The following is a 26,058-nucleotide window of genomic DNA, read 5'->3' as shown; positions in this document are numbered from 1 at the left end:
CTTCTACATGAAAGATAGATAATTATTGCATATAGTAGATCATACAGTCAATTACTTTATCAACGATAACAAAATTTCTGACTCATAATGCTGATTTGACCATTTCACCACCAAATGATTTGACCTGCTGGTGAATTTGGTTAGTTAGAACAGCTGTGCAACAAGTCGGACAATGTAAACATGAATTATTTACTCCTCCTTGACCCAGACACTGGCCATCTTATCAGACAGCATTATCCTTTCAAGAGAGCCACAAACAAATCTGTGTGATCATTTATTTCAAAAGAACATTTAGGGTTATCCTGGCAATAAACAATACACACTGCCAAAAAAATAAAACTGTAAATAGAAGTTTTGACATCACTCACAATGTATTAGTAAAATATCTAAAAAATATATATATATATATATATAAATAAATATAAATATAATAAATAAATATATATATTTATTTATTATAAAGTTTTCATGAGATTTCACAAGAATTACATCTTTAAAGGTTATGTTTACTGTATGGCAGAGTAGACATGAAACATTAAAGTCCTTGTGAACTGGAATTCCTATGATATTTTACTTTGGTAATGCAGTGTATTTCTGAGAAGACTTTAATGTGTGAAAATTAGGATAGGTGGTGGGTCCTGCAGGATAAAATTAGGTCAGACAGACGTCTGCTAATTTAATGCCGTCATAACTATTCAGTTACTGGTTAACAGCCTAAAAGCTTTAGTTAAAAGCCACTTACAGCAATTTGCCACAAACAGCAATTGTGATTTTTATAAATAATACACATCCCCTTAACTCAGCTTTTAAAATGTTACCATCAGGACGCAAGTTTAAAATTTCTTAAACCTGAAGAAATGCTTATAAATGTCAATTATCCCAATTGCCGTTGTCTTGAAGTGAATGGGGTGGTTGTCAAGAATGATCTGCAGTAATATGTATGGGGCTAATTTGGATTTTAAGTTTTTTATTTATGCTGTTGTCTTGATGAGTGTTGCTATTGTGTGATTGGATTTAAGACTGTATACATAACACCATACAACAGTGTTAAAGACAAATTTCCTTTCTGTGCCAAGCAGAATGGACAATAAAGTTTAAACTAAAACATGTCTTCTTGCACTGTGACATCTCTGCCACCTAGTGTTTCCAAAGCGAACTTCAACAACCGACAATAAATAAAATAAAATAAAATAAAATAAAATAAAATAAAATAAAATAAAATAAATAAAATAAAATAAAATAAAATAAAATAAAATAAAAAATAGATATTTTACAAACAAATAAATGTGAAAACATGATTTTAAAAACTATTGAATACTTTTCTTTTATTTTTTCTTTTCTAAATTATTATGAGTATTATAATTATAATATAGTATATGATTTTAATATAATTATAATATTATTATATAACTTTCTTTCATATATTTTTTTAATGTTTCAGTTGTGTTTGTTTTAAAACACTAGATCATGCCCTTACCAGCACCAATTTTGTGATTATGAGTACCATGTTAATGCATGCCTTCAACATACAGTTTACATTTGTTCAGCTTCTGCAAACTGCATAAATGTAAATACCTTCATATGGCTTTTAGTAGTAACAAAAATAATAGGATTAGCCAAAAACCTGGATATATGAGGCCAATTTTAACAATTTCTTTTATACACTTGAAGAAAGTAATATAACATAGCTACAGTAGACATCATACATTAAGTTTACACATGTTTGCAGTCATGCCAAGGTCAACAAAACATTTAATTCTGCATAAACTGCAAGCTTATTAATGGAAACAGCTGGAAAGCCACTATTTTAAACCATAAGCATCAGTTGTCCCTTTTTATATTGTAAAAAGAGATTAGTTGGTTTTACTATAAAAAAGGGAGTAAACTTGTTTTAAAATTATTAAGTTTATGAACTGTGCAAACATTAGTTTAACCGTTTTTTCACCTCACTTTTTTTAAAGGAACACTCAACCTTTGGAAATAGGGTCATTTTAGATTTAGATCTAGATTCTAGAGTTTTACCACTTTTTAATCCATCCAGCTAATTTTTGGGAACAATTCTAGTTTAGCTTAGCATAAATAATTGAAACATATTAGACCATTAGCATCTCACTCAAATTTTTTTAGATAAGTTTCCTTTTTAAAGGTGCTGTGTGTAAGTTTTTCACTCTTCTAAAGCATAAAAATACCATAATCTGTATGCCGATATTAAGGAAACATGCCAAGTGAACATTCTTGTTTATCTGAAAAACAATGCTGAAGTCAGATATTCTGCTTTGAAAATGTGCTTTCCGTGCCAGACCCTCTCTTTTTTTTGGTAATTTTGCCCTGCCCAATGCCACTTTAGCCAATTATATTTCAGCACCTCGGGTTGCCTTGCTGGAAAGGCTCTGAAAGAATGCGTCCGTGACCAAAATGCGATCTCCGGTGGACAGTAGCGGACTCCGAAATGAGACCGATTCAGTTCCACATGAGGTTATTAATTAACAAATGACACAAATATAATGAATGTAAACATTAGGTGAGCTGGTTTCATTGTAACCCCGTGTCACAACAACACGTTTCGTGACTAGATACGCAGTGATGAGCATTTTGTCTGTTTGCAACAGACGAAACATGACAGAAATTTAAATACAGCCATTCAGAAGCACAGAATATGCGCTCACTCAGGAAATGGTAAGGTTTATAATCTTTATAATACATATTAAGCATATTTAGCATAATAAATGTACATGCTAAATCATTGATATGTGTTTAGGCTAGTTCTAATATTCAATTTCAGACAGTTTATTTTCTTTTCAGGATCTTAGGTGAACTATCTGCTGCTGCTGCTTTCAGTATATGACATTAAATGTCATGTAAGATGGCATTCAAACTCACATTGTTAGCATTAAACACTGAATAAAGCACACAAGGTTTACCTGATTTTCTGTTGTTCACCTGTGAGAAACAGAAGTCTCTAAAATATAAATTTCAGGTGGTGTTGGTAACAACAAAAACTCCTTTTATTATGAAAAATATTCCTTCTATCACGTGCCTTTGCTTTTATTTAGAACACTGTTTAAATCACTCGCTCCTGTCCTCAATCTGGCAACCTGCGCTTGCTTTTGTTTTGATCCAGGAGTGCAATACCTAGTTCAACCACTGGGTGTCAAACTTACATACTGCACCTTTAAAGCTGGACTCTTCTGTGACTCTTACTGTGTACTAAGTTTCAATTTTATAAGCCGATATGCCTAGGAACTATACTCTCATTCTTGTGTAATAATCTTGAAACTGTGCTGCCGTACTATGGCTGTAGCAGGCACAATGATATGACACAACACTGTTATCTAGCTAGGGACTATTTTCAGGAGCTGCATAATATCATTGTGCCTGCTGCAGCCATAATGCAGAAAGTTCCTTGATTGTTTTGCTGAAATGAAAATATAGTTCCTATAGCGATATCAGCCTAGAAAATAGCAACTTGTCATTTACAGTGTCTGTCTTGGTAAACAATGTTACTACTTATTAGACAAGCTTTCCATAACTGCTCCTATTGATTAAATTTTTACATTTTGAGTGGGATGATAACAGTATAATCTGATTTATGCTTTTTTTAAGCTAAGCTAAAAGTGCTTCTTCCAATTTTTTATTTTAAAAAGTGGAGTATTCCTTTAAGTTAAGTCAACTTGTCAATTTTAAGGCTTACACACTTTTTTAAAGTAAAGTATCTTATCATTTTTTAAAGTGTATTTTATGAATTAAAGTGATTCATCATACATCTAAATGAAAAACATGAATGAAGAGCATAGGATGGCACTGCTTTACCTGAATCAGTATGTCACTTTGCGAGTAAAGTGTGGCAAAGGCGGGGGCTGGAACCTCCTCACCTCCTAATGTCGACGGGCCGTCAAAAACACACTCCAGAGACTCTACCTGAAGAGGGGCACGCAACTCAGGTGATAAACATGACTTCCAAAACACAAGCTCATAGAAACACACACACACACACATGAAACAACGTGCCCACAAGCAGCTTTAGAGTAGAACTGAAGTGTGTGAAAGCATCGTGCCCTTCACTGAAACCATGCAGATACTGACACATGACAACTTCACTGAACAAGCGTAATAAAATGAGGAATAAAGAAAAAAAGAATGGACGGTATGAGGCGAGTTCAGTGCGATGACTGAACTAGACACTCATAATTTCATAATGATGATCGTATATATGCAGAAGACATAGAAAACACTCTTGTAAAGCCACGGATCATCATGATGAACTGCAGACACTCATAAAAGGCACACACTTGCGGTTGTGTGGCAGAAGACAGCAGGTGAATTGCCATTTTCATGAAGACATTTGAGAACGATTGGACAGATGGGCCATAACGTGATCATGTGCGTCAGCGGTGTATCAAACTAGATGGTAATTCATCAAATGTGTGTTCCTTAGAGTTCATGTTTGATTTAAATCAGTGAGAATAATCAGGATCTAGTTTTGAGATTGAAAATAAACATTTGAAGTGGTGCTCTAGGTACCTTTCATTGCACGTTTTAGACGACAAATTCACTAGAGGGCGCTGTATACATTTTTGTGAATCTGAAATTCTTTAGATAGAGAATATTTTGTTGTTTTAGAAACACATTACATGTCCATGAACCACTAATCTAAACCCAGCCAATATTCAGAGAAAACATAAGAGAAAACTGCACTGCGAAAACATAGTTTTACCTTGATTTTACATTGCTTGCATGCTTTTGTGGAACCCTGCTTCACTGGACTTATGCTATGTTCACACCAGACATGGATGAAGCATCAAGTGTCAGTGATTTACATGTTAAGTCAATGCAAGGATGCGAATAGACATCCTGCAGCGCAATACGTGCGAATGAGGCAGCGGGAATGACGCGATTCGATTTGTGCATTTGAATCGCTCAAGTTGGAAAATCTTGAACTTCAGCGGACAATCGCGCCACATTAACCAATCAGGACTATTCTCTTGTGGGGGCATGATTATAACGTAGCACCAGTTGTTCGTGCCCCGAGGGAAAATCCTCTTGCCGACACCGGACAACAGTTTATTAAACTGGGCTCGGCTCAGTCAGGAGCACCGCTGAAAGCCTTCATCATCCAGGTACAGTTTCTAGAGGCGTTGATGAACTCACAGAGCTGGGTGCACCTCTGAAATGATGTAGTGTAGTGGCACCAAACGAATATACACGCTGTTTTTAGCCTCCCTTAAGCTTATTAACACAGCTATTCTCTCAATAAAATCCTTGTTAGCCATTTAGCAACGAAGCTAGACAGAAGCCCTGCCCGTGACACAAATCCACGTCTATTATGAGGTGAATTTTACGTGCGAATGAAGAGAATTTGACGTGCGAATGAAGCGAGTAAACTCGAAATGTTCATCTATTTACGCACAAATAGCGAAATTTATTTGCGTGTTCCATGTCTGGTGTGAACACAGCATAAAACCGAAGAACTCTGCATCACAAGTACAGCTCCATACAAAGTGAGCACCTGAGCAAACTGACCATGCCAGAAAAGTTGTCTATTTGGAGATGGATAGGTGAGGCAAACATATTGGATTACAAATCATAGACACTGTGTGCTATATTTTTGGTCTTGTGCAAAGATTGCACAAAAATAATCCTTTATTCGTCAACAATATGTCTTTGTAAATATCATTAGTGTAGAAAAGTTAGCATCAACCTGCCCTGCAGTGTTCATTTTACTAAGAAATATTTCTTCATTTTACTTTTTTATTTGTGGTTCTACAAATATGTGCACTACTGGTCAAAAGTTTGGGGTCGCTTGTTTTTTTGTTTTTTGTTTTAAAGAAAATTATTCTGTTCATCATTTTTTAAATGTAAAAAAAAAAAAAGTTAAATTGTTAAATACTGATTTATTAAATATTTATTTATTACTTATTTTATATATTTCAAATGAAACTATTAGTCCAGTCATTATTGCTTTTATTACTATTACCCTTAATAATAATAATAATAATAATAATAGAGTGATTTCTAAAGGATCATGTGACTGAAGACTGGAGTAATAATACATTATTAAATTAACTGATAAACTACTTTTAAACAGTTATTTTATAGTGCAATAACATTTCACAATTTAAAATTTTTCACAAAAATCATACAGACCCCAAACTTTTCACCGGTAGTGTAGACTGAAACATATATTTAAAATGAGCCTGTGTTGCTAAATCCATAAATCCTGCAATTGCACCAAATCAATACAAAGATTTAGTAGAATTCACAATTCTACACATACATAATATACATTATCTAGTCCATTACATGTTTGTTTTTATATATAATAGGCCTATTTTGACATTTTCACAGAAGCCAAATTTATGATTACAATTTAAAGGGGTCATAACCTTTTTGCATTTTGAACGTCCTTATTTAGAATATCTGCAAAGTTACAAAACAAAGTCTGTAAAGAATGTTTTGTTTTCTGTATCCATTGTAATTTTGAATCTTCTTCTTACTATAACAAAATGCTGTTTTTTTTTAACAAAATGTAAGGTCAAACCCAAGCCAGTGTGGTTAAACAAATAATTTACATTTAATTAAGACAAAGGCATGGTCGGCAAGTAGCAGTTGAACAATTAGTTGAATTGCATTAGTATTTGTAGTCAATGTACAGTATTACCAATGCTGTATCACAGTATAAAAAAAGAACACATTATCCTTTTTATTAATGCCAAAATATGCTAGAAATCTCGGTTTTCAGAGATGTTGCATTATTTTTTTTTCAAACAAATACTTCTCTTAAAAATTTAATTCACCAAATAAATATTTTTTAAAAACTCATTTTACATTTTGGGTTAACTAAAGAAAGTAAACGATTATTAAGTGTAACTATAGAGACCAAAGAGGCATTTTAAAATATGTACAAAATATTTTTTTTTTCTTCAAAGTTATCATTTTCCACAATATTAAATGCTAACACTTTATTTTAAAGAGTCCATGACACAAAGAAATATATCACATTAATGTAAAACGTACTTACAATGTACTGTAACCAAGTAACGGAACTAGTGCTCAACTAGTGCCCAAAGTTTGTGTTTGCTTAATATACACAGTACACAAAATGATTATGTAGAAATTGCAATTTATCCCTCAGTGTTCCAAATATATGTAACACACCACAATGACCCACTTTTATTACTGCAACCCTTGTGTTAAAAAACACACTATTTATTCCTCCTGATATAAAAATACCCCAGCAGAGCTTTGCTGTGCTTCAGCACTGATATCACTGTAGGCCTTTACCAGAACGCAGGCCAGTCACAGGACGCTACAACTGTGGGACATGGAGAGCCACAAGATGTCATCTCCATCTGTGCCGACAGCTCCAGCCAAGCACACAGCGAATCAACACAATCACATAATCGGGTTAAAAACGCTAAATCTCAGACATCTACCACAATAAATTAATGCGACGTTAAACAAATAGCGCACGCGCTTTAGGAGGAGAACTCCGGCTGTGTGCCACTGAACCGAAAGGTTAAACAATCCTTAACTGTGGACGGGAGCATCTCTGAGTCTTGACTGCCAGTAGAGGGTCTGTAAATAGAAACCTGACCAGAGGCATGTGGTTCATGTGTCGTGTGCTGCAGAAAGCAGGCAGTCACGTCATCGCCGGGGCGAGAGTGTGTAAAACCGATTTATGGCGCAAATGTGATCAAAATTATTCAACAATCTGCATCAAGTCGAAAATCAGACACTCCTGAAATTTAAAGGTCTAACAGAGACACTCGCACAACTACAAATGTTATGTTTTTAATAAATACAGTTACATAATTATGAGTACAATTAATAATTGAATAAATTAATAAAAAAATATTTGTATAAATAAAAAAAAATGTATAAATAAATAAATGAATGAGTAAAAAAAAATGTTTAAATAAAGTAAAAGTCAATAAATTATCAAAATAATAATAATAATAACAATATAAAATGTTATTTTATTGTATATCATTTAAGAACCATCTATTTAGCTGTGTTAATATTTGTGTGAGAAAATTTATTTGTAAATTTCTTAACATACTTAGCAAGTGTTTTTTTGGTTTGCTTGTTTTTTTAGAGTTCATTCAAAATTAAATATGATTTTGATTTTACTGTACCAAAAGCATCATTTATGTGGCACAAAGGTTAACAAAATAAGATATGAGGACCATGAGAATCACCAGAACAGATATATAAAACATATTGATTTACTAGATTTAATAATCTTAAAATAAAATAAAGCTTCAACTTAGGTGTATTACCTCCAGTTCAAATATATCTGATTTGATTTTAAAGCTTAGCTAGGTTGTTATAACAAAAAATTAAAAATCTTTTGACTACAAATGATCCTTTCATAACATATAATGACCACAAGGTGGCGCTCGATTACTGCAATCACTAATGCCCATTAAAACAGTCAGATCATCACATCACCAAGCTAATATGAAGAAAACAACCGTCTTAATTCACAACCAAACAATCCAGCACGGTGTTCACCAAACAAGGTGCTAAAACGCTTCCTTCCGCAAAGAGCTAACGCAGATATGTGTCCGTAGCATGAAGCACTGATTCTCAGAGCTCATGTTTGCGCGTCAGCTCGGCCAGCAGCCAGAAACGCACCATCAGCCTGGAGCACATGGACTGATTTAGGAGGAATGCAGGCTCATAGTGATGACAGAGCGAGTGTGTGTGTGTGTGTGTGTGTGTGTGTGTGTGTGTGTGTGTGTGTGTGTGTGTGTGTGTGTGTGCGTGCAGCTGAGGCTGATGGGAGGTGACAGGCAGGGCTCTGTCTGCATGCGGGGAGATCCAGTGATCTGAGCCCAACGCTGCTCCTCCTCAAACATCAGCAGTGGAACTGTGGCTTTTAAAACGGAGACATTCATCTACAAACCTCTGCAACACCTGCGTGTTATGGAGGATAAAGGATAATTGTTATTGAGAGGGAGATCCGTTCTGAGAGCAATAGTAGGTTATTATTAATAGGCCTGCACAGAAAATTAAAATGTAATGCTAAAATTGTCTACACTATTTTTTTCTCTTAATATACTACAATTTCTGTCTATGGATAATGAAGAATAATTATAATTTAGTGGGAGAACCGCTCTGAGAGCCAGAATAGTAGGTCATTATTAATAGGCCTGCAAAGAAAAATTGTCTACCTGTTTCTTTCTTCATTTCTCTCTCATGATATATACTGTTAAAATCAGATATATTAGCCCAACTGTTCAATTTTATTCTTTCATATTTTTCCTATATTCAGTTTGACAGTTTTTTTTCAAAACATTTGTAAACATAAGTTTTAATACCTCATTTCTAACAACTGTTTTCTTTTATCTTTGCCATGATGACAGTATGTAATGTTTTACTAGATTTTTGTTAAGATAGTATTCAGCTTAGTGCAATTTAAATGCTTAACTAAGTTAATTACTGTAGGTTAACTAGGCAAGTTGGGGTAATTAGGCAAGTCATTTTATAACAATGGTTTGTTTGGTAAAATAAAATAAAAAAAAAACCTTAAGGGGGCTAACAATATTGACCTTAAAATATTTTTTTAAGTTTAAAAACAGTAAATACACTGAAAAAAAAATATTCAAAGATGATTCCTTGGATTTACAATTTTTTTTTACGTTAAGTGGTTGTAAACAATTCATTTGGGCTGAATTTAAACAAACAAATTAAGTTGAACATTGCTCAATTTAATTTGTTTATTTAAATTCAACACAAATAAATTGTTTGCAACAGTTTTGCATGCAACACTTTTTTTTAGTGTAGCTTTCATTCTAGTTGAGACAAAACAAATAAGAAGATAATATAGAAAATACATCATCTATAATAAGAAAATAATAAGAAAATATAGAAAAAAACAGAAAAATTCCCTGCTCTGTTAAACATCATTTGTGAAATATGTGAAAAATAAACAACAAAAACCACAGGAGGACTAGTTTTGCCTTCAATTGTTTATATAAAAATGCTCTTGAAAAAAATAAGAGACCATTTGAAATCGATCCATTTCTCTGGAATTACAATTTGTGTTAAAACTGATTTAATGTTTTAATCTTTAAAATTAATATCAATACATTTTCATTTTAAATTATGCGTAGGCATTACTATTCTCTCTTCATGATTTACTGTAAGAAGAGAAAACGATTTATAGTGATTGAGTAAATGTTTATTTTGAAAACAATAGACTTTTTTTGAAATTACGACCAGTGTTGGGGTAATGCGTTATAAGTAACGCACATTACGTATTAATATTACTTTTAAGTAACGAGTAAAGTATCGCATTACTTTTAAAAATAAGTCATTTTACTTGAGTTACTTTAAAAAAAAATTAACGCAAGTTACTTTTTACCTTGCTTAATTGGCTTTTAAAAAATATATTGCGTAATAAAATTGACCTTAGTCAGGTTCAATCACACACCGAGAGTGTGCTGCAAGGAAACAGTCGGCTCACAGTCATCATCATCATCAGGTCTGTATTTTAACAGCACACTAGTCAGTGTACTGTTCTAGTAACTGAATAACTCAGTATATTGGTTTATTTCAAGTAAGATGGGGTCTGTTATGTTAAAAAGTAAGCAATTAAGTACTTAATGAAGATGCAAAGTGTTTCACTACAACTCAGCTCTGTTTAAGAAACTGGTTTGACCGAATCCCCTGTCATCACTACAGACAGTCAGAAACAGAAACAATGGCAGGCCGGAGACTTACATTTTTGCAATGGATTCTTGTTATTTTGAACTCATCGAAGAAAAGAAATGGATTGTTGTTAAGTGTGAATAAAGCAGCGTTTCCATCCATCGAGAGAAACTGAACGAAGTCATCACTTCCTGATTAACTGGCACCAAATATCAACAGTAAAAACGTAATTTGCTGCAGTAGGAGAAGCTGTGTGAATCTTGACTTTATTTAATTAACGACTTGCGCCTCAGAAAACGATGCCGACATGCAATGAGCGCGCGGTGGCAATTGAAAACAAGAGACGCAGAAAACATCTGCAAGTTCTGAAAGAGATCACACCTCACCCAGGTAAGGAAAAGTAACGGAACTCAAAAGTAATGTACAACATTACTTTTCATAAAAAGTAACTAAGTAACACAATTAGTTACTTTTTGGGGGTAGTGACTTAATATTGTAATGCACTACTTTTAAAAGTAACTTTCCCCAACACTAATTACAACTGTTATTCATTCGTTCCTTCATTCATTGGTAAATAAAAACGAAAACATTTTGAAAAGTAATTTATCTTTCCATAATAGATTTATATGTATTTTTTCCCCATTCACAAACATTACACATATTGTCTGACTTACTATGGTCATAAAAACTCACAAAACTGTCCTGACAAGAGAGACTAAAAAAGTGTAAAAGCTTTTATTGCTTTATTGTATCATGTCTGGTTATGACACTTCAGCGATATGTGATATTTCATTCGATATTCTGACTAATCTGATATGGCTTTCAGCTACCAGTAAGAGTGTAGCATTCCCAGAACAGTTTAACACAATTGACATTTTTGAATCTATTCTCTTCTGCAAAATCCTGCAGATTGTGTCTTCTAATCAAGAAAAAGTGAAGATGTAATCATGTGGGCCAGATGTTGATCAATGTTTTCAAAAACAACATGCTTTGACCCTGGAATATTTCTCATTCATAGTAAACAGAATCATTCAGAGTTAGCGTGACTGCTAACATAAGGTACTGAATGCGTAACTGGGCTAACCTTCTGACAAATGTTTCCTTCTGCATCCATATTTTAAGAGCTCCATCCAACAACTGCAGAAAACTGAGTCACTCTACAGCAGAACGGTCTCAGTGGACCAGCTATAATCCATTAATGATGACCACAATAACAAAGCCAACTGTGCACAAGTCCAGCTTCAGTTTTGAGTCATGTTGCTAATTTCTTGCTTGCGGGTGCTATCTTTTCATCTGACACACACACTGAGACTTTTTCTAAATTTGTAGTGGTTAGACAGTTAAAATACTCCAGTGGTGTGCACTTTGTGTTTACAGTACTGTGTCATTAGCTTAGCCACATATGCTAACACACAAGTTTAGCTTTGAGTCTAATATGCACTTCATGACTGCTCTTTATCTGTTTTTTGTTTGTTTGTGAGTACAAATTTTGAAACGTCTTATTGAAAATAAAAAAAAACTAAGTTTAACTGCAAGCCAATCTGCTAGGTAGCTTTCGAGAAATTGTTTTAGCGGCTGCTACTGACCCGTTTTCCCATACTGAACATGATGTATTACACTCTGTGTTGAACTTAACAAAAAAGATAGGTAACATTACTTTGCTGAATCTCATAGGTATAGTGATGCCCAGAACTAGAGGTAAAGTTTACTTTTTCTGTTAAAATGAGGGGGGGGAAAGCATTTTAAATTTTTTCTAACCAGTCTAGCTAGTTAACGTTTTTTGTAGTTTGCAATTTATTGGTATTAACTGTTAATTGTTTTTGTTTTTAAATTGCCTAACTGGATCTTAATCTCCGTTCAGACGTTTTTTGATGTCAAAAAGTTTCATTTTCATTTCACATTTTCAATGGTTTGAAACAATATAGTGTGTAACAATATATTGTAAAATAAATTATATAGGCCATTTCAATGTGGTGATGTCACTGGCTCAATAACACTTCCTGCTCTTTATCAAACTATTTCATAACTGTAACAAGAAGCAATTCAATGATAACTTAATGTTAAAACTGCTATCATAACATTATTTATCAATTTGTGGCTCCTTTTCGATTCTCAGAAGTTATAGAAATAAAAATGTAAAACAGGAAATATGTTGGGATCATTGTTTTTGTTTACATCCCTCAAAATGGTCTATATAGAAGCAAATATATAAATATATAACAGAAGATGTACTAGCAGCTACACTGTAAAAAGCAATGAGTTGACTTAAAGTGAGAAAACCCGTTGCCCTAAAAGTGACAAGTTGACATTAAAGTGAGTAAACCTGTTTTAACCTAGATCTGTTAAGTTGCATTAACTTTTTATAAATGGTATTTTATAATGGTTTGAAACAAGGTGTCTGATTTGGTCATGTAAATTAAGATGCATAACAAGGTAATTACACTATAAAAAAAATATATATATAAAAACTATTTGTTGGCTTAACTAAAACAAGTGAGTAAACACTTTGCTTTTAAAACAATTAGCTGACTATAAACCTATTGCCTTAAAATTATTACGTAAATACAGTGCTCAACATAATTGAGTACACCCCATTTTGAAAATGAATATATTTTTATTCATTTCTCAGTGAATATTCAATGTATTTTGGTGCATTTACTGTGAACAAAACAGATTTATTAAACAGATATATTTATTAAAATAATATTTTAGTCACCAAACACATTTAGAAATTGAAAGATAATACAATAAATAAATAAATATATATATATTATATATAATATATAATATATATATCAACTTAAAAACTAAATTAATTTTTTTGTTTCTCTTGATTTATCCTCTTTTTTTAAATTTGTATTTAATATTTTTCTATAACATATAAATTTGGCTGTACTAGGTTTTGGACCGTTATCGAAAGTTATTGGTTTTAGATACTATTGGTTTCAGTACTGACTAATTTAATGTATATGCACAAATATAATATTGTATAGCTTCCTATTTAAAACATAAATTTAAAAGATAGATTTGTGAGGGGTGTGCTTATATATGCTAAGCACTGTAAACTATGTGCATAATTATAAAAAGTTAATTCAACTTAAAAGATCCAAGTTACAACAGGTTTACTCACTTTAAGTAAAGTTAACTTGTCACTCTTAAGGCAACCGGTTTACTTAAAGTCAACTAATTGCTTTTTACAGTGTAGCTGCCAGTACGTTTTCTGTTATGTTATATATTTATTTCTATGTATAATTTATTTAACTATATATATATATATTGCTATACAACTAGAAAATGTTTATAATTTGACCATTTCAACATCAAAAGTTGTCAGAGCACAGAGGAAGGTCCTTTAATGCAATTAAAAAGCCCAAATAAACAAACAAAAAGACCACCTGTGAATCATGAGCTACAGGCAACTGTAATAAAAATATATAAGTTTTACATGTTAAGCTTGCTGTTGTTGCTGTTTGAACATCTAAATGTTAGAAAGTCAGAGGATTGTATACATTTCACATTAAAACATCTATAGGCTCTCAATTAAACACTATTTTAACACTGGGCACGATGATGAAATTAAACTGAAATAAACTATATATTCAATTTGGAAATAAGTATTAGATTTTTCTGATAATTAATCATGACTTATCAGTTATCCTAAGAAATAATCAATAACATGCATTTGTATTCTCTACTTTAGTCTGTGTGTGTTTGTGTGTGCATGTGTGTGTAAACATGACATTGATGGAGATTCTATCACAAACAACATGTACGCATGTTTACAGAGAGCAGAGACACAATATAGATGCCATGCAACACAGAAATCACGTCATGGAGCCGAATGACTGCGGAGAGAGTTTACCTTCATTGGAGAAATGTGTGAATGGGAAACATAGCCGTGTACATTCTCAATCTGGGAGATGTTCTTCTCCGACACCTGCACCAACTCAGGAGGACGTGCGTCTCCTGGGACGTGTGGAGAGCTGTGTTCGGGAGGTGACGTAGTGTCCTCATCCTGGTATCTATATTTCTGAGGCAAAAAGAGAAAGGTTGTCTGTTATTAAAGCTTACTATAAAGCTCAATTCAGTTCGAGTTTATGAAGTTTATGAGTTCTTTTTAATCTTCCATTACCAGATAAATTATACAATGCTGAATAACACTAATTTTGATGGTCCCCTATTCTGTCGACTCAGTTACAAATACTATACTGGTTACTTACCATTAGCAGAAATAATAAAAGGAAGCCTATTAGATGTTTAAAAATGGTTCTATATATCTAGCCAATTCCATGCGTGTTCAGTAAAAAAAAAAGGTCAGGAGAGGGTTTTCTTCCATGTTAAAACATTTAGTAATTTATTAGATACAAAGGAATAATTTGAGGACAGAGCTCTGGGTTACATTACCCCAATGCAATACAAGAATTGCAATCAGGAGGTTAGCAACTAACTTATATTTCCCTGACTCCAGCATACATGTATATATACACAACTGATATTAACAGGTGGAGATTTAGTGTAACGTCACTTCATCAGTCATTCTGCAGTCCTTTGATGTTGTACCCAAACATACTTCCTCTTTCTGCAACCCTTCTCTGCATACTAGAACTGAACAGTTAAGTGCAACTTCTACAAGCATCCAGCTCCTTGTGGCATGTCTAGACTTTCTGTTAGACGCAAGTCTGGAGCAAGGCCCCCCGTACTATATTTATTCCTATTCTGCTATTGTATTTCCCTCTTGTCAGCAGTTCCTTCTAAGAAGTATGCAACACAGAAAAAATAAGAAGTATGTTTGGTTAATATATGGTATCATACAAAAGAAAAAGATTGATTAATCTGTTGTTAGTTTAAACATCTTTTCTTTGATTAAATTCTTTTTTCCCCACAAAACTAAATCAAATAAGGTAACTATTTATTTAAAGAAAATTACTATGGATGCATTGATAAACTGATATTTACAAATATTGATATAATTTGTAATGAGGTTGATTACAAAAATAACATACAAACAAACAAAAATAAAAGTGTATAAATGATTTCATTTAAAGCTTCAACTGCTGAAAACAGGGCAACAGAGAGAAAATATCTACTTTTCTTATCCCAAAATCATAATCCTAAAAAAAAATTAATCAGGCAGTAATTTAATTTTATTATCAGATTGATAACAATGACATAAAAAATTTGCATTTATCAACCAGAACCGATAGAACTACTGATATATTGGGCATCACCAAGTATACTACTTCAAATTATAAAGTCACAATAAGAGGTTTGTACCGATTGAAAAAAAATGTAAATGGGGTACAAAATTATTTTTTATTGAAGATTGAATGAAGATTAAATCAATGTTCAATTTACAAACAGTATATGTACTGTAGGCCCAATCCCCTTAGCCATTCCCCTTACCCCTAGGCCTTATTTTGTGCATTCACATGAAGGGGTAGGGGTATCCCAATTTTTTTTAGCTTGAAGGCGTAGTGCTAAGGGCAAGGACTTGATAACCATAGAAACTGAGATTTTTCAGGACCACACTCGAAACCAAGGGGTACGAAAATATTCCAGAATACACCATCTACAATGGCAGCATGGCTGCACACAGAAGTAGATGTACAAATTACTATTTTTTGTCATTATTACAAAATTTTAAAACCATATGATTTAATAAATTCATAACCGTGTTTGTGTTTTACCATCAATTAAAATTCGATAATTTTTGATAAAATTTGATAATTTTTACTAACTATAATCCATAATAATAACCCTTGTATAGTAGTCCCATAGATATATACAATAGATATCGCATACGAACCCTGAGCATCAATAGCACCGCCACATTTGTACAGTGCTCCCAGCACAAATGTCATTCAACCGCATTGGTCAAGACAGACAATTTTACAGTGTCTGGTATAATGTTAATATAGTTTCGAGATGAATATGGTCATAGTGTAAATGCACAGTACAGTTACAAGTTTATTGCCGCATTGTATCATTATGATAACATGATATTGTTGCCTTCAGTGATTTCCTGAAGCTAAATACCAAAAAACGTAACTGGAATAACTACAGCAGTTGCCATCATCGATCTATGAAGTTAGAGCTTGTGACAACATATGTTGATGTTTGCAGATGCAGTTGAAGTGCTGTCCCATTTCTTAGGGTTAAAATTTGAAGCCCTTCCCCTTCACATTCTGTTTCAGGGGCCAAGGGGAAAGGAGGGGAAAGGGTAGGGAATGGGGTAAGGGTAAAAATATAAAAAATAAAAATAGAATTGGTATTGGGCCTAAGTACTAAAAAAGTTGAGGGGATAAGGTAAATATATATATACTCTATGAAATGTATTTAATTGAACTGAATTTATTATTTATTTTTAATCCTTACTACAATGGCAAATCATAGATTAAATAAAAACATTAAACACATATATAACGATTGTTCATTCTGAGCCTCAGGCATTCATATTCAAACTGCATATTTAGAGGGAAAAAGGGACCTGATAAAGTTAAACTTCAGCACTGTTTTAAAACTGCGAAACTATTTCAACTCCATTTCTCTGTGGACCACACTCCTGAGATGGGAAACACTTTTTAAATGAGCCAGAAACCCCCGGATTGCACCCGCTACACAGTCATCACAGTCGACCCCAATCTGCCACGACCGTATGTGAAATATTGTGCTGTAACTTTCTGAAAGGGATTCGCAAATTATTAAGGAGTGCTTTTCATCCATAGACATCCATCTTGTCCAGGTGCCTTGTTGACCCTGATACATATGCCCCCTTCTATAGCATTCCTGGATATGGGTTAGGAAATGCAAACACAAGTCTAGGGGGAAGATAAAGAGGGCAAGTTTCTTAGGGAAAACAGATGCCCCAAAAAAGTGGGACAAACTCCAAGTTGGGGTCTTATGCTCATTGCTTACAGTAACATCAGCGCCTCTGAGCAGCATGGGGAAGACTGAGCAGATTCGCCCATATTGAGAGATACACAGTAGTATCCCATGCCCTATTTTAGCACCCAAAAAAAGAAAACAAAAAAGAAATGGTGCATTTAACCACTGCATCAAAAAAGCACATCACAAGCAGTTTGATGCGATGTTATTTAGCATGAAAAAAACCTTCTCTTACAAATCAAATGAATCTAAAATATTAATGACAGCCTATCCGTTTGCACTAAAACAAACAAATCAAAAACAAAAACCCAAAATAAAATCTAAAAACAAAACTAATCAAAACCTTAAACAAAAGTAACGCTAAGGGGTCTATTTTAACAATCTAAGCGCAAAGTCTAAAGCGCATGGCGTAAAAGTATTAAGAGCATGTCTGAATCCACTTCTATTATTTTAAAGATGGAGAAATACAGTTTACGCCCCAGCGCATGATCTGACAGGCTTGTGCTTATTCTCTTAATGAGTTATGGGTGTGTTCTGTGCATAACGCGCATCAAACCAATCAGAGTCTCATCTCCCATTCCCTTTAAGAGTCAGTTGCGTCGCACCATGGTGCATTTGCTATTTACATGGCGGACTTTGTAAATGGAAAAACTGAAAGCTTCACTACTGAGAAAACAGTTAAACCGGGCATCTGCAGTGTGAAGATAAAGAACGAGCCTCCTCTATTCGGCCTCTTTACTTTCTCTTTACTTTACTCCGTCACTTTCGTGAATAAGAAAACGGTGTTGTACACACTCCACTGAAGTCATCCATTAGCCTACATATTTAATTTTGTTTGCTAAGCACAAAGATTTGTTTCAAAACTATTTCTAAATTCAGTTCTAATTTCCAGCGAACGAAAAAATGAACAATAATAATGAAGTGTGCTCAAAAAAATTAGTTATATCCAAACACACATCCTATAGTTATGCCCATTATGGTGATGCAGACATCTTCAAAACCCGACAGATGGATAAATCTAAACTTGCTTTTATTAAAACAAATATAAGTACGCATATAATAAATAATACTACTGATAATAATAACATTTTACAAACACAAATTGTCATGAATACCTCACCCCCAACCGCATGGAAGGCATGGAAGTAGTATTTTATCATCTATGTAGTAAATAATAATTTTGTAATATTTTAATCCTTTAATTCTTTTAATATTTGTGTATTGCTGTACATCCTGCATGTATTAAGCAATGTGTAAACATTTGGACCTGCATAGGCGCACAACTAACACGCTCTGCGCTGAACTTTAGACCAGCTTTTACTTGGTCAATGTAGCGGTCTATTTTAGTTCCTTAACCCGCCAACAATGCGCCTTAACATGCCTCCTTTTTAGACCGGCACACCAATGAGTCCACAAAGTGGTCCAAATAGATTTGATATTTAAACAACGTGGCACAAAACATGAAAATTAGGGTTGCGCTGGTCTGAAAATAGCAACAAATTGCACCAAACAAGGCTTGCGCCTTTTTGTGCCAGGTGTATGATAGGGCCCTAAACAAAAAAACACATCTAAATCCATAACACATTATATCCATAACAAGGCACAAAAAACACAACATAAAACCGACCAATCCAAAACAAAAGCCCTAGAACGAACCCCAAAATGACACCAAAAAATCCAAAACGAAACCTAAAAAAAACTAACACTAAACAAAAAAAAAACACTTAAAAAAAATAGAATAAAGCAAAAACCGAACCGAAAGAAAAAAATCTCTAACAAGGCACAAGACAATACAAAACAAAACAAATAAACAAAATTTAAATCACACCTAAAAAAAATAAAAATGAAAAAGAACCTACAGTACCAAAACAAAATAGAAAAACAAACAAAAACCAAATGAAACAAAAATAAAAATAAACCCAAAACAAAAGTACAATAAAACCCAATACAAAACCTAAAAAAGCAAAAAAATAATCCTAGACTAAAACAAAAATCACAAATCCTAAAAAACAAAACAAAAAAGAAAACAATAAACAAACTCAAGTAATAATAAATACAGCGAAAGCCATAAGAAAAACAAAATTAATTTGATATTTCTGACCTATATTAAACTAAAACCACTGGCTTGCCTGATAGCAGGAAAAAATGTGTCCTTTTGAGTCCAGCAATTTATTAAACAGACCTAAGAGAAATGTGCTACAGTACTACCACTGACACACAAAAAAAAAAAAACACCAAAAAAATCCTAAGTCATCTGCTGCATTTTTACCAAAAACCGCTGTGCACAAAACCCCTTTGCCTTGTTCCTCACAGCTCAAAGTTGAAACTGCACTCCCAGCGGGCCACAAAGCCAGCAAAATTGAAAGGTGAGTTTGAACTCGAAGCCACTGCTGGGAGAGAAAGGGACAGACGGGGCGCAGTTCTGGAGATGTTATTACACCGCTGAGTGCTTCAGTGACTCGGCTTCAGGGCGAACTCTGAGCCCAGCTTGCCTGGATAATGAGCTGCTCGACTGGCTCAACGCTGGTCCATCCAAGCCCAGCGAATGTCAGTAAAACCTAATAAATGCAGAGAGATCACTCACACGGCTATTCAACCATAAAGGACAGGTCTCGGAAAACTTGACAGCAGTGAAAAACGAATGGCTTTACACAGGCGATGTCCTCTGCAATACAATGCCACTGCCCTGGAGAAGGCCGAGGCTTGAGAGGCGCACGGCTGCTAGAAAATGCTGTTTGATGGATGCTGTGTAGGATTTTAAGAAGTGGAAGAGCCTCGTGCCCCAAATGTCTCGGGTCTAGCCGTGCTGCTGTAAAACTGTCAGCTCTTGTCTGTTTATCTGGCAGAAAACATAGCGAGGCCCGGAGTTCAGCAAACACAGCACTTTATTTTAGACGCTTCACCTTGAATACCTTAGGGAGAGCTCTGTGACACGGGCTGCCCAAACCAAACATATTCACTCTACAATAAGACTAAGCCATCATTTGCGTGATAAACGAGTGATCAGCATAATTTGGGATTATGAGGTCTGGCACATTCACCTCGGATGAACCGCACAGAACAGGTGTCGCTGAGAGCTCAGATGTGTGGCCTTTCAGACAAAAGGCAAGCACTGTTTTTGGACCGAAAAATCTGAATAATGAATTCGTTTTACACAAATAGCAGTTTATTTATAAACTGAAACAATGCTTTGTGAGGAAAAACAGGCTAGCAGGTTTGATGTCGGGATGATATTTTTAAGAAGTCTTTTATTTGCACACCAAGGATGCATTTATAGAAGCCAAAAATGATTTTGTGAAATATTATTAGAAGTGTATTTTCTGTTTTAACTCTTTCCCTCGCATTGCGGAGATTTCTACTCAATTAGGAGACAACACTTTCTGTTTTTAACAAGTTTTTACAGCAATACATATATACACCACCTGACACTATCTACTATAAGTCTTGTTGCCTATCTAAGTTTCAGGAACAACAAATAATAACTTGACGTCTAGTTGATCATTTGGTATCAGAAGTGGCTTATATGAAAGGCAAATGCCTCTAGATTACGCTTATTTTACTAAAATAAATTTTTGATCATGCCTTGATTTTTAATTATTTAATTAGGACAGTAAGGCCTGACTTTGCTTAGACAAAAGTCTTGTCACTTAACAGAAATAATGTACAGTACAGAATATAAAGTCATGGTACAGTAGGAAAACAATACAGTGTATGACTCCCGTGAGCTGAGAAGACTGCATTCATACATCTCTGCAATGACTCAAATCACTTATAATGTGTATTTTATATATTTCTACATTTTAATCAAAAAAGCCCTGAAATTCTAAATAAAAGTGAGAAATATGATCACAAATGAATGAGTACAATTCTGAGTATATACAGTTAAGGTCAGAATTATTTAACCCCCTGAATTATTAGCCCACATTTATTTTTTTCCCCAATTTCAGTTTAACAGGGAGAAGATTTTTTCAACACATTTCTAAACGTAACAGTTTTAATAACTCATTTCTAATAACTGATTTATTTCATCTTTGCCATGATGACAGTAAATAATATTTTACTAGATATTTTTCAAGACACTTCTATACAGCTTAACGTCACATTTAAAGGCTTAACTAGGTTAATTAGGTTAACTGGGCAGTTTAGGGTAATTAGGCAAGTTATTGTATAACGATGGTTTGTTCTGTAGACTATCGGAAAAAAAAATAGCTTAAAGGGGCTAATAATATTGACCTTAAAATGGTTTTTAAAATATTAAAAACTGCTTTTATTCCACCCAAAATTAAACTAATAAGAGTTTCTCCAGAAGAAAAAATATTATCAAACATACTGTGAAAATTTCCTTGCTCTGTTAAACAACATTTGGGAAATATTTAAAAAAGAAAAAAATACAAAGGGGGTTTAATAATTCTGATTTCAACTGTACACGCTTTAAATTAGTCATTTACTATATGCAAAATTATTGATTGACCATATAAAAATGGTACTATATTGTGATATATCCTTTTCAGGATATGAAATGACTTATGAGATTGTCACATCGCCCAGCCAACTCCAAAATAGCTGAAACTTCATTTTCCAGAAGGGCCGTTGTAAAACTTAATTCAAAATATAGTGCATATTTGATCACAACTTCATATGCCATGCCAGTGAGCGCAGCGTACTGTACTTCCTCTCCCTGTGTCTGGCCTTTTCCTGCTGCGATCCACAGGGCAGACAGGAACGAGACATGAGATCATCACATCCCACTTTGACTTGTGCTTCAACCTGGGAGATGAAGAAAAAGCTGACATCTGAACAGACAGTTTGCTGTGAGCAGAATTAAAATAGTTTCTGCCTCTTGTCTCTCTAGGAAACATCATGGCCCTCCCTCCTCCCCAGCTGTCCTCACTGCAAAACCTAAAATTAAACTTTCAAAGCGCATTGCTGCTGCTCATCCAGAACTGAAGCAGCCTGTATTCAGTCACACTCAAAACACCAGATGACAACACAAATAAAGCATACAAAAAAAGTTCTAGGGGTCAATTGCAAAACGTTCCCTGAAATAAACTTGCCTTAAGCTGAATTGCTAGAATAGAAAAACAATGTTTATTTTTGCTACAATTCAATTGCTTGAAACATTACATTACATATAAAATCAAATTGTATTTAATTCCATAATGTTTGTAATGCAATTATGAGGTCTAGCTGTGTTGTAGACAGGTTGTAAATGAGAAATATGTCAGACAGCACACTGCTTCCCGACCAATCATCACTTGCCGTTTGTGACTATGTGTGATGTCATTAATAAGGCAATCCTAGCAACTGATTTCTGGAAACCAACATGTCGAAAAACAATAAGAGAGTAGGAATAAACTATATTGGAAAAATCTGATACTGCAATATTTCATTTCTTGCTGAAACATTGGAAGCTCAGCCATGGGATAAGTGGGGTATCGCCCGGCATTTTCAGACACGTGTTGGTTTTCCAATGTGACTGCAACGGGCTCCCCAGTCTTTGCAGAGGAAAATGATGGCACGTCTCTGAGGTTGTATATACTTGTATCAGATTGCTTGGGGTTTCATTATCTGTCTTTTATCAATGTAACCCTTATTACTCATCTTCATTTCACATTAAAAGCCTTTGGTGCAATTTTGTCATATTTCGATTAATGATGTTCATTAGTATGATTCATGATTATTGAATATTATTGTGATGCATACCTGCCAACATTCGGATCATAAAATCATGGGGTGTAATTCCGTGAGTTTTCCGGGAGACAGAGCAATACGGGAGGTGGGCGGGAGATGGATCTGAAATACGGGAGACTCCCGGGAAAAACTGAAGTGTTGGCAGGTATGTTGTGATAATTGATATCAGCTGTGTGTACCAGCAATAAACAGTTGTATTGCTTAATTAGTATGATGTATGGACCGTTATTTGGTGCCTTCTCTTTTCGATTAGGGGAGAGCGGGGCAAAAAGTAACACTTTTTGGTTTTGGTCAAATAATGAAGAAAGTAATAGGGTTAGACAAACCAATTTTTTACCAACAACACACAAGCCTCTCCTACAATTGAGCACTGGAATTATGCTCGCCGGACCTATGATTTCTGTGCAGTATTGCCAAAAGTGCCAGGAGTAAAAAAAAATTTTACTGGATAAACACATTTGAATCTATTTGCATTATTATCTATTTATCCATTATTATACTATGCATTTTTTTGATTTATTAGCAATACAATATTTTTTTCTATTAAAACATTTTGTACTAAAAACATTTTTATTTAAAAAGTTCTCAACATTACACTCAAGATTCTAAAAATTATTTTGTTAGTTAAATTGGTGTCCAACAGTGTGTGGCTTAATTGTAACACCCTGTTACAACTAACCCCGCTGTGTCATGTTTTCCTCAAAACTGGCTAGCAGTCACTGTATTTCTTACATCTTTCAAAATGGTTTCATATTTTAGCCTAGAAGACGGTGATCACAACAATATAAGATTTTACACACATACTTTTAAAGATTTTGTTTAAATAAAAAAATATTGAGTATAATGAAAAATACTTATGCTGCAAAAATGGCTTCTCATCCAAATTTCGCTGAAAGTTTTCAATAACTGGCAGGAAGACATCTGCCGACACTGTGGTGAAAACCTGGGAAGCATGCCATGGTCAACCCAAATACCTTAAAACTCTGTGTTACATTTAACCCAGCGTTACTTTGTGCCCCGCGCTCCCCTAGCACCACACTTAATTAACACCTAATTAACACAATCCATACTAAAACCTTTTTGGTATGCTGAAACATTTTACATACTAAAATTTGGGGCATACTAAAACAATATATTATTCATGTGTATTTTATATTTCTACATTTTAATCAAACATTTCACTATCTCTATGTAAAAAATGCTTTTCTTATTTTGCTTTGTGAGGGAAAAAAAAAACATCGTTTTGTTTCACGTTCAGAAGAAATAAGAACTTTTTCCTTAAAACAAGCAAAATTATCTGCCAAAGTAAGTAAAATAATCTTATTTTCGCTTTGAAAAGTAGATATTTGGACTAGAAACAAGACAAAAATTATAAGAAAGAAAACTTTTTTTTTGCATCATATAAATAATTAAATACACTGGATTCTTTACACTAGGGATTTCCAGATCGGATCACGTGATCAGAAATCGGGCCTTATCATGTGGTTTCACACTCAATCGGACGTTACATCTCGCACTCGAATATATAGCAACAAATGCAGCATGACATCACTTTGTTGCAGAGACGCTATTGGTTAAACGCCGGCAAACGCTTTCCACACGGAAAACGCTTAAAGATGAAAGCGCGAGTATACATCTGCGGTCTATTATAAAGTTGAGGAAGACAATATTGCCATAGTAAACTGTGAGATATGTAAACCCTTGGATTGCCTGCCGCAATATTTTAAGTTAAGGTGCTGTCTGTTTTTATATTATATTTTTTATATTTACTGTTGCACTAAAGTCCAAAAGTGAAGAATTTATCTGTTATTTATTACTTGAATGTTCAAGCTACCTCATACAAGTGCTGTTTGTTAACAGTTGTTGAATGTTAAACTAAGGTGAATTAAATAAAAAAAATAAGCATTAGAAAAGATGCAAAAAAAAAAAAAAAAGAAAGAAACACAAAAGTGGACATTCCTGGTCTGCACAAAATATTTGTCCACAAAGATTCACATCCTACATAGAGACCTTGTGCCCCTTCAATCTCACTGTTTGCAAGCTTTGTATGAAAGAGCATATGTGCCAATTATAGGCTGATGTAACAGAACCCATTGTAGAGGACTGAAAAAAAATAAACATGCTAATCCCACTATGATACACTAAATAAAATAAAACGAATTCTTGTGAATCGGCAGCTACTTTCATTTTAAAAAATCCCCTCAGTGCCATGAGCAATTGAACGAATTTGAACTTTGAACTATGCTGTGCAATCTGAACCCATAGTAATAGTCAAATGCAACATATTGCTGCTTCGTTGTTCAATGTACCCTGAATAAAATGATTAATTGAATTTACAAATTTTTTTTAAAATGTAAGTGGTTGCAAACAATTTAAATGGGCTTTATTTAATTTATTTATTTACTTTATTTAATTTAGTAATGTTCAATTTAATTTGTTCGTTTAAATTCAGCCCATATAGATTGTTTGCATCCACTTACTTTAAAAAAACTTGTAAATCCAACTAACCATTTTTTTCAATGTATATACACAAAAGATTATGTACACACTAAAATATAGTTGTTGTTTTTTTAAAAGCACATAAGTTTAAAAAAATGTTAGAGACCCCAAACATGAAGACTGAAAAAACCTAAAGATCTCCTATAGATCTCCTCAGATTATTTTTCTCCTGTAGTGTGTAGTGTAACATACAGTATGATATAACATATGATCTAACAAACAGAAGAGTTCCAAATGTGAGCACACAAAATCACGCAAAATTAACCAAGACTTCAGAATAAACATAGCAGAAAAATATCTGAATAAAAATTCATGCTGTTCCCACAC

General features: G+C 33.9%; 1 protein-coding gene across 14 annotated transcripts in view; it reads right to left on the bottom strand.

Annotated features, from left to right (window-relative positions):
- The window catches only part of dlg1a (discs large MAGUK scaffold protein 1a), a 242,441-nt gene that overhangs the window by 142,072 nt on the left and 74,311 nt on the right, over positions 1-26,058 (bottom strand). For 8 of the 14 annotated variants that reach the window (XM_056459979.1, XM_056459981.1, XM_056459982.1 and 5 more), the window contains one exon: positions 14,519-14,686. In XM_056459979.1, coding sequence (XP_056315954.1) covers positions 14,519-14,686 — 168 coding nt within the window. Of the gene's footprint in view, positions 1-3,810; positions 3,919-14,518; positions 14,687-26,058 lie in introns of all 14 variants that reach the window. The other 6 variants (XM_056459973.1, XM_056459974.1, XM_056459980.1 and 3 more) reach the window with 1 other exon arrangement.

The sequence above is a fragment of the Danio aesculapii genome, chromosome 6 (genome assembly GCF_903798145.1).
Source record: "Danio aesculapii chromosome 6, fDanAes4.1, whole genome shotgun sequence".
NCBI lineage: Eukaryota > Metazoa > Chordata > Actinopteri > Cypriniformes > Danionidae > Danio > Danio aesculapii.
Note: the sequence above shows the minus strand (reverse complement) of the source record. Positions and strands in the feature narration are given on the sequence as shown.